Source organism: Montipora capricornis, chromosome 7 (genome assembly GCF_036669925.1).
Source record: "Montipora capricornis isolate CH-2021 chromosome 7, ASM3666992v2, whole genome shotgun sequence".
In the NCBI taxonomy this organism is placed as follows: Eukaryota; Metazoa; Cnidaria; class Anthozoa; order Scleractinia; family Acroporidae; genus Montipora; species Montipora capricornis.
In genome coordinates this window covers 41,551,542-41,561,541 of record NC_090889.1, presented here as the reverse complement: position 1 = coordinate 41,561,541, position 10,000 = coordinate 41,551,542, and the positions used below count along the sequence as shown (strand labels likewise).

At 38.9% G+C, this 10,000-nt stretch overlaps 1 protein-coding gene and 1 long non-coding RNA gene across 2 annotated transcripts in view; one reads left to right on the top strand and one right to left on the bottom strand.

The window, feature by feature from the left end:
- Nucleotides 1-10,000, bottom strand: part of LOC138057245 (uncharacterized) — a 234,549-nt gene that overhangs the window by 196,977 nt on the left and 27,572 nt on the right. The gene's annotated exons all lie outside the window — the stretch shown is intronic.
- The window catches only part of LOC138057630 (fibroblast growth factor receptor 1-like), a 60,143-nt gene that overhangs the window by 39,775 nt on the left and 10,368 nt on the right, over nucleotides 1-10,000 (top strand). The window contains exons 15-18 of the mRNA XM_068903580.1: nucleotides 558-677; nucleotides 775-851; nucleotides 2,158-2,198; nucleotides 2,947-3,043. Coding sequence (XP_068759681.1) covers nucleotides 558-677; nucleotides 775-851; nucleotides 2,158-2,198; nucleotides 2,947-3,043 — 335 coding nt within the window. The remainder of the gene's footprint in view (nucleotides 1-557; nucleotides 678-774; nucleotides 852-2,157; nucleotides 2,199-2,946; nucleotides 3,044-10,000) is intronic.

Here is a 10,000-nt window from a genome sequence, read left to right as displayed (position 1 = left end):
CGAATTTATTGTCAAACGACTTTCGAATAAAGAAACTTAACGCGAAGGATGAGGTAGAATTTCACAATAAAGGAAATCAACGCGATTAACAGTTGGTGGTGACCTATGAAACAAATTTATTCAACACTGGATGCAACAAAAGTCGCTGAACAGAACTAAGCCCTCTAGTCAACAAACCAGTCCTCAAAATTCTCTTAAATGTAAGGGTTAGCGGAAAGAAAGAAAAGTTGTACCTTATTTTATTGTTTTTTAGGTGTCCCGAATGTCTGGAACAATTTTAAAATTAGGGTTAAAAGAATAAAAAAGAGCGCGAAAATTAACGCTGCACCTTATTAATGTCGCGGAAAATAACGATTAATGTAATTACCGCGACTTCAATTAACGCGAATTTTAACGACTCGCGTTAATTTCCTTTAATAAGGTAAACCGATCTTGTGAGCCCTCAGTCTCTTGGTTTGCGGTATATAGAATGTGGTTTTCGATGGGTTTTGATGTTCCAAGAACAAGCATTTCTCCTCTGGACCCTGTGCTTAAGATTGGTTTTTTCATGTTCGTAGATTATTCACCGTGATCTAGCAGCACGAAACGTCCTCCTAGATAAGAACTATGTGTGCAAGGTGACGGATTTTGGATTATCGTACCAGAACTTCAAATATGGACATGGCAATGCCAAAAAGGTGGGTTACAATGTCGATACGTTCCATTTCACATTGCTGTGACAACTCTCTGACTTTCCCTTTTTCATCTGGAAATGAATATGCTGTTGTCTTCTAGGGCTGTGTACCGGTTAAATGGACGGCACCAGAGATCCTCTTTGAAGATGCATCAAATCTTTCCACAAAAAGTGATGTGTATGTACTTGTAAAAATGTTTTAAATAGTCATTTTACAGGGTTTTTGTAGTTAACGCTTTTTAGAATATTAGATTACAATAATATGGTGCTCCATAATGTAAGAGAAATTAAGAGAAAGTTGAAAAATAGAATCGTCTTTTCAACTTTTAGCGACGGTAATGGATTTTTACTCACGGACTGAAGAGTATCTCTTGTCATCTTTGCTACAAGCTGAGAAGTTCAACAACTAAACGTCCATATGTCACTGTCACTTAACGACTGGACCACCGTGGTTTATCGATATATTAAGAAATAAACTGTATATTAAAAAAAACACGATGATGCTTCTGTGAGAAGTAAAGCACAATTTCATCCCGTTGAAGTCGTTTGAATTTTTCAGGAGTCTTTAAGACACATTTTTTTTCATGGTCCACTTTCAATGACCGCTGAATAAAACATCGAGGACGCATTTTTTCAAGGCTAGCCTGCATCTAAAGTGAATATATTCATAAATTCTAGCGAGATGACTTGTTTACTACTCTGTCTATTGTTTAGTTTCCAATTTCAGGCACCCTCCTGCCGGTATTTGTAAATATATTCACTTCAGATCGAGGCTAACCCTGTAAAAATGCGTCCTCAGTATTTTTATTCAGCGGTCATGGAGAACTTGAAACTGGACTATTGTCTAGATAAGTGCGAGGATGATTTCCCCCTTTCGTTTAATGGTGACTCCTTTGTAGCTGGCGATCACAAGGTACAAAAAGCGCCATTCTGGAGAGCAAAATGCGCTCTGGGACGTCTAAAATAAAGCAATTTAATTATTTTTTGTTTTGTTTCATACGTCAAAGTGCGCAATTTGCTCTCCAGTATGGCGGTTTTTGTGCCATGTGATCTCCAGCTGCAAAGAGCGAATTTGGTTTCAATCAGATTCAAAGTTTCCACTACCACTACCCGTTGGACCACAGATGACAGGTCTATCTCATTGATGCAGTAGATCCTTACGAAAGCAGATAGTATTAACAAAGATTCTTGTAAAAAATAAGCAATTTATGAGAAGAAAGTCAAACTAAGCGCAGTATTATTTTAGTCACATTGATACCGATGTAAATTTTGGTGAAGATCAAATGTTACCGTAATAAGTATTTTGTACCTAGCCGACAGGATTACCATTTTGAAATCTAGAGGTAACCTTCTTTATCACACATTTATTTAACAAGTCAAAAAACATAAGGCTCGCCGTTGGAAATACTAATACAGATAGCCATCTCATATTGCATATCTATCATTTAGAATGTTTTTGATGTAACTGCATTTCTGCTTTACAGGTGGTCCTACGGAGTCGTCCTTTATGAGATCTTTACTATCGGTAGGTGTTTTGTGTACTGAGAATAAACATTTAATCACAAGTGTTATGATGGTGAGTTTAAGTCCAAATTATAATCATCATCATCATCATCCTCGCATATGTCCAGAAATTCAAGTAAAATTAGACGCAAGCCTCATTTTAACATCCAACACGAAGTGTCCCTAAGTCTAAGCATTTCATATCTATTTCTAACAATAAGGTTAAGGTAAAGGCTAGCGTTACCTTTTAGGTCAGGGTAAATGCAGCAATTTATCCATACTCAAGGAGCAGCATTTGGAGGGACACTTTGTGACGTTAAATTTGCAAGATACAAGTGATGTTGAAGTCGGAGAAAAGAGCGAGGGGACACCTCGTGACTCTTATTGAATTCAGTTGCATCAAATTACGTCCTAGCTGTTGTCGTTATTATCATCATCATTGTCATTATTATTATTATTATTTCTACCCTTCTCCCAGTTGGAGCAATTTCTTGAGACTGGACTTCACCCAGAGGTCTCGGGTCATCAACTGTCCATGGACTGTCTCAATAGGTTCATTCCGATTGTTTGATTTTCTTCCACCATGGCACCTTTCTTTGTTTTTATTCCCCACCGTATCTTCTTTAATCATCATCTGTGGTAGTTTGAATTTTAATTGACTACACTTTCGCACCCTAATCCAGTCAACATGCTTGTGAAACTACATTTGATTACTGTTGTAGCAAGCGGTTAGTAGGATACGACATTAATGAAATGTTGACAATTATCAGGAGGTATTCCATATCCGGGGTGGTCGGAGGCCAAGACCATAGCAGAATTGCAGAAAGGTTATCGCATGCCGAAACCTCCACACATCGCCAATACTATGTAAGTGTCCTTTCGTATCATTTCCTTGCACTTAAGGTAGGGAAGCGTACTTTTTTATTGAAACGAAGAAAATAAAGGGAAAACTGGTAAAGAGGGGGGGGGGGGCATCACGGGTGACCCAAGCTCTACTATTCGCATGTGACGTAATCTTAATATCATATCAACATGACCATTACTTTACATAATAGGGAAATTACAAGGGTTTGTATGGAGAAAAATTAGGAGTGATTTTTCAATAAAATTTTCTCACCAAAAAAAATTTGTAGATCCGTTAATTTGTGTTTCCCACTGTGGGTATGGGTGTAACTCCAGGTAACATATACAAGGAAAATACTGTTCAGAGCATCTACCAGTAGTTTTGGACTAGTTTATTCCACTCAATTCCACTTTGCACAAAGTAACTTAATAGTCAATTGAAAAAAGAGGCATGCATATGAATACACTATAAAACTACACAAATCGGATAATGGAATGAACGATCTTTCTCCAACATGTTGTAGATATACTTAGAATCCTGTCAGGCGTAATCCCGTTTCAAAACAAGCTATTTTCCTATATTTTCAGCAGTTACGACGAATACACTGTTTTCAGTAAGAGGGCTCTTTTCTATCTGATCGTCCGATTTCTATTCGCGCAACTCCAAGAGCGACTTACAATCTGATTGGCTGAGCGTGAATTCAGTTAAATTGACAAAAAGAAAAACAAAACAAAATTAAAAAAAAACGTCCGTGTCCAGTCTTCACCACAACATATCTAAAAACTAAACATCTTTCAACAGAGTACAAAACACTCGGTCAGGTGAGTACCAATAAGTAGGTCCAAAGCACCACCGGAGAGATGTAACTTGTCTTCTATTGACATTGGGTGTGGGTAGCTTTCAATAGCCTTACGTGATACAATCTTAGCGTTGCTGCAGCACTTCCTGACTGTGTAGACGTTTCCAGTTATCTTCACTTCCGCTTTCTTTCGTCCTCCACCTAAGTTCATTGTCAGCTGCTTTTGAGGACCATATATTCCAAGCTGTTTTGCAGCTTATTTGGATAAAAGGCTCTTGTTTGAGCCAGAATTTAATTAACATGGGAAGTAAGTCGGTGAACTTCCCGCCACTGTCTCTGATGTTTACCTTTAGCCCTGCGCAAATCCCTAGAAAGTGTTTGATAACTTGTGTCTTTGCGTCGTCCCTTCCTTGGATGCTCCGATTCTCGGCTGCAGGTGGAGTACCATGGCTACTGAAGATCGTTGCATCGTGACTCAAACTGGACTGCATAGGTTCCTTTCTCTTGTCGTTGTGCAGAGAACGGTGATAGTTCTTCTTGCAGTTACCGCGCGTTGTAGCGGAACTGTGCGCAAGCCGACGGTGCGCGCGCGCGCAGCACCACAGTTAAGAAAATGTGGTAACCCATCGATACGAGAATTTTTGGTTTTATAGCCATGACGCCATCAACCGTCCGTAGGTACGTCCACCGCTCCATGTATGCCAATGTGACCAGTATCATGCTAGTTTACAGCATACACCTTTGATATTGGACATCCATGTTTCGAGATCAATTGACACCTGTCAAGACGATGTATCCGTTGATCAGTATCACGTGACCATAAAGCGGGCTCAAGCTTAGAGCTCACCGAGGTCAGCTGTTTTTTTGAAGTTGCCCGCTGACCAGGTACTGGTTTTCGATTGTATTGCAGGTTCAACCCAGGTTAACTCACCTAAACATATGCGAGGCTTCATTTTTTCGCGCGCCTTTTGTGGCTCGAAGCGGCTACACGGCCGTACTACGTCAACTATAGTTCTTACACAGTCAACGCTTTCCGTGTTCAGGTGGAAAACGTTTGCAAAATGTTTTATTTCTGTATTTTTTGCTGGTTTCAATCCAGTTTGACATATCATGATAGCTGTGGTCAACACTGGTGGCTACGCAGTTATTCAAGTCAAGCATCGGAGCGATATAAACTTTAAGCTGGGTGTTTATTTTTAATTTGCTTAGAGCTGCTTTTTTCTCTGTATTGCAATTTTTGGCATATCTTTAGAAGCTCTGATAAGGTTACATGACGCCTGGAGGACCGTTGACTAGAACAGAAACGAAAGGAGAGCGAAAGATAACGACAACGACAAAACAGAATACCAGTAATAGCTCATACTTAGTGGAAGAAGTTACTCAACAAATTCTTTCCTTGGGCACTAAGCCGTTTGTTATTTCCAAAAATGAGGAATGAAAATCGAATTTTATTGTCAAATGGAATTAAATAACGATTATCTGTACTCTTTTGTTTGTTTTGCTATCATGCGAGCGAACAAGTGCTTTTTAATCCGTTTGCCCAACTGGATTTCGGTGTGCCTCGCCATTGACAAAAAAAATTGCCCTTATGTTATAAACACGTAATCGCAATGAGTTTTCGTAAAATTAGGCGGAAAATTCACTAGCTTGTCCTTTCAGAAGTTTGTTTATAGCACCTAAACGTTATCTAAGCGTTGGAGCGGACCTTGTTTGAAGTTCGTCCTTTCTTGGTTGCATTGCCGTATTTTGCCGCTTCTTGTTCCAAGCCAACCTGGCTTGTTTCAATGAAATACATCGAAATGTGAATGATCTCGTTTTCAGAAATAACTTGGAATAAAGTACAGCAGTAAAACTATTTTTTGACCTTGAACTTACAAATTTTTCTTTATGGCCTCTAATTTTAGCGTGATTCCTATTTGCTGGTGGCTATTGACAGCTTAGGGTGTGCTTGTTACTGGGTTTTTTTCTTTTTTTTCTTTTTTTTTTTTCCGCGTCGGTAAAAGTCTTGCCTGTCACTCCCCTGCTAAGTGTTGTCTTTGTGCATAGAGCCTTCTGCGCGTATTTTCTTAGGATCGAAAGGGTAGTGGAAATGCATAGATTTCTCTGGTGGACACAGGAGAATCATTAACTTAGCCTGCAATGGCGTCGAAAGTCATGTGACGCGAATGGCGTTTTAGTGGATCCTTAAACAAAATATACCCTTATGGAGCTCAATAATGGAAAGTCAGTTGGATAAACTAGGCAGGCGGTGAAAAACCAACACCTGGAATCTCAAAACCGACGAGTAATGCGGACTTCAACAACAATCTATCGCCCGTCGAGCCCAAATCAAAGTGAGCTGTATTTCTAAAATAAGTTTTACCAAGTGTGCTGTTATGTAGAACACTGAAACCAAATGGAAAATTCTCTGGTAACTTATGGGTTCAACAGACAGAACGAATCGAACACCTTACATGGATCTGTGATCAACTCTGCACAGTCTTTAGGTAAAAAAAAATAACTGGCAATGTGACAGCCAAGAATTATTTGAAAGAAAGCTTGTCGTGCATTTTGTGCTTCATTATTCAAGGAAAAGGTTCTTCATGTAAACGGTTTGATCCTGAAATTTAGTTTGTTGCAATATTGCGCATATTTGACACGATTGAGTTTCTTCTCTTCACGCACGCAATGAAATAGAAGGGGTTTTTGCCTCTAATAGCAAATATGTTGTTTGTTTCAAAAAATTGTTCCCTGGAAAAGGTGGCCTTTATGAATTCATCATGTTTTATGATATGCGAGCTTAACTGGATAGTTTTTATGGCAATAGTAAAGCATTTTCGTGTCAAAATGAGGTTAGCGTCTTTCTGGTGTGTTAACTGAATTAAATCGTGAGTTTGTATTTGCCGTCTGCCGCGTAACCTTGATTTCCACTCTCAAAATTACCTCTAGAACCTACTTTTTGCGTAGAATAAGCTTTTAGAATGATGTTTTTGTTTTGCATAAAGCAAGCTAACAAAATCTATACCTTGCTGAGTTCGCATTTGTTAGCGTTAATAGTATTTTCGGTCCGATGCTTCTGTTTTGTGATGGGTATATTGTTTTGGTCTCCCATCCAGAAAATAACCCCGCCGGACAGGGGTTAATTTCAGTGAACTTTGGTATTACAAAGCTGTCAGATGCTCAGAGGGCACGCTTAAACTTGTGGTGAAAAGAAGTTGTGAGGGAACTTGAAAATTATCAACATGTCAGCCCAGAAGCCAATGTTTCTCGCTTCTCTTTTATTTGTTATTCTTGAGAGACTGGAATGCTGTAGGTCAATACCACACAATTCAGTGCCTTCTGATTTTCTGTAACACGTACCACAGGCAACCCAGTGTATGCTTCACGGAAGCATCTCGTTTTCTTTTAAAACTCATGCGGTTAGATTCAAGAAAAATTGATTGCCAACATTTTACTCGAAAAACCAATATCGTACTCATGGCTTCGTGATCCATGCGATATCAGTTTTTAGCGTAAAATGTACTGTGGAATTCACTACTTAGGCAATGAATTTTTCTATAGAAGAAAGCAAGGAAAATGATTTAATTATTAAAGCAGCAACCGGAAAGATCAAAACGCAGACAATTCGAAACCTTTTATTATTCACTAACCCTATAGGCATTGGGAGCTCCGCTTTTAGGCTTGGCTAAAATTATATATTACCGTCAGCTCTTTTGCAGTAATTACTGTGACGTGACGCTCTTACGTACTTCCAACATCTTCTCTTCAGTTTCACTATCTCCCATCTTTGGTTGACTGACCCTTGACATATAGGGGAGGAAGCGAGAAGATTTTCTTATTTTGTCGTTTGCAATGCTAGTGTCGTTCGCATGTTGATCCGTCCGCGTATGGTAGGGCTCTCGACCACCACAATCTCTTTCACCACCATTACCATTATCAGTAGTCTTTCCTCTCGATCGAAGAGGTGCCTCTTGGTGGAGCCAGTTAATCAGATTGGTCACGTTTTGTTCTTTCTTTTCACGGTGCATCTCTCTACCGAAGTCTGCATTATCTCGGGGTTCAAGTTTCGACAGGAGTCTTGACATGAAAAATGGTGCCTCGAGGCGTCTTAAACTTGATATCCATTGTCCCCCAAATCTTCAGATATCGTTCTCGCAATGCGAGTTAGACTATTTGGATTATCCTTTACAGGCTTGTGGCTGTTTATCTCGAACAGGAGTTCGTCCTTAAGGTTTCTTTTATTAGCAAATTCTATAGCTTTGCAGGTCTTTACCTGGTCCGTCCACCCCCATCCCTTTGGCATGGCTGTTCATCCTTATCTTCCTCATACTTCGACATTCTATAATTAAACACCTTTTTCGAGCTGGCATACTTCTTACGTGCTCCATCTCATGAGGACACAGACAATCTTTCTAAGCCCTGATAATTGCGCTGACTCAAAGCTCCCCAGCTAAACCTTCTGCCATTTGCTTAACGGCATCCGCGATCGCTCCAATAGCTGCAAGTGTAATTGAGGGGCAGCATTAATTTCCTTTTAGTAATTTGCGTATTTTTGTAAAGTTTCCAAATATCCAGGACCCTTTTCTCTCTGATCGTTCGATTTCTAACTGCGCAGTCTTAACCACAAAATATCTAAAGACTAGACGCTCTGAGAGCGTACAATTGGTTGCCTATGGTACGTGTTTGTCCTCCTCAACTTTTCGTACTCATTCTCATTCCCATTCCTTTGTTAGAATACTTCACTAAGTTAACATGATGATTTTCAAACTTATACAATACATGCATATACCTCTGGTTGTAAGTTTAGTTTAGTTTAATGAACAAACTACTGTATTATAAATTTATATGTAACTGTGGCCAAAACTACCAGTGTTTCTTTCTGATTGTTGTTGTATTTTCTATTCATTAATGCATTTTGTAATATGTGTTTAATATCGCTTTTTCTGTCTTGATCCCACCAGATTAACAAACTAGCTATTTGTAAATTTTATTTTTTGCGAGTAATAAAATTATTGTTATTGTTTTTGTTATCGTCAAACGCCCTAACAAATTATCCATCCGGAATCGAAACAACATTTACTTTGTTCGAACAACAGAGTAAATTTCTTGTCTCCGTTTTTGGACTTTTTTTTAAATCAAATTTTAACCCACATATGCAAACTAGTTAATATTTACAGAACACGATTTATCCACAAAGGCAGAAAATTAAAAAAAACAAACCCTTTTCCCGCCAAAACCTTTATTGAAAGAAGCACCATATTTGCTATTAGAGGCAAAAAAACCCCTTCCTATTTCAAGCAACATACTCCGTTTCAAAAACCATAGGCAACTAAATAGATTGCTCACCGGAGTTCAGGATGAAGTCATTTCCTTTAATAATAAAGCATAAAATAGACAAGCTTTCTTTCAAATAATTCTTGACTGTAAAGAATTAGTCACATGTCCAATTATTTTTCTTTTACCTGAACACTGTGCAGAGTTAAGTGCATGAATGTAAATAGCCAGACAAAAGAGATAACATAGATGCAATCAATGTGTTCGATTCCTTCAATGATCGAAAGATGCAATTGCTGTCCAAGTCCATTATTCGTCGCATGGAGGATTCCAGATGTTTATTTTTCACTGCCTGTCTTGCTTATCGAATTGACCTTCCATCCTCAAGCTCCATCAGGGTATATTTTTCTTAGAGATCCACTAAAACCATTCGTGTTCGACTTTGATGCCATTGCAGGTTAATTAAATATTCTACTGTGTCCACCCAATAAAATTAACACATTTCTGTTACCTAGTGTACAACCCCCTAAAACCTGCCAAAGATACGCTCAGAAGTCTCTAGGTACAAAGACAATACTTAGCAGGGGTCCGGAGTGACGGGAAAGACCCTATGGCGCAACTTTTCTGATTTCCGACACAGGAATAAACGGAAGAATGCGACGCAGATTTCGACTGGATTGTCATATGGCAACCCAGTTATTACACATCTGTCAACGAAGTCCAAAACATGCGTCTTTTGTGGTTTCTAGGTCGATTTGAAGTGATTTCGTGGAGTGTCTGTTCCAGTCTCTTCTCTCTCCGTTATATCTAATTAAGAGAGAAGCAGCTCCATGAAATCGCTTCAAACTGACCTAGAAACCAAAAAATACACATGGTTTGGACTTCAAATCGACCTTGAAACCCCTAAAGACACAAAAGGAACTACAAA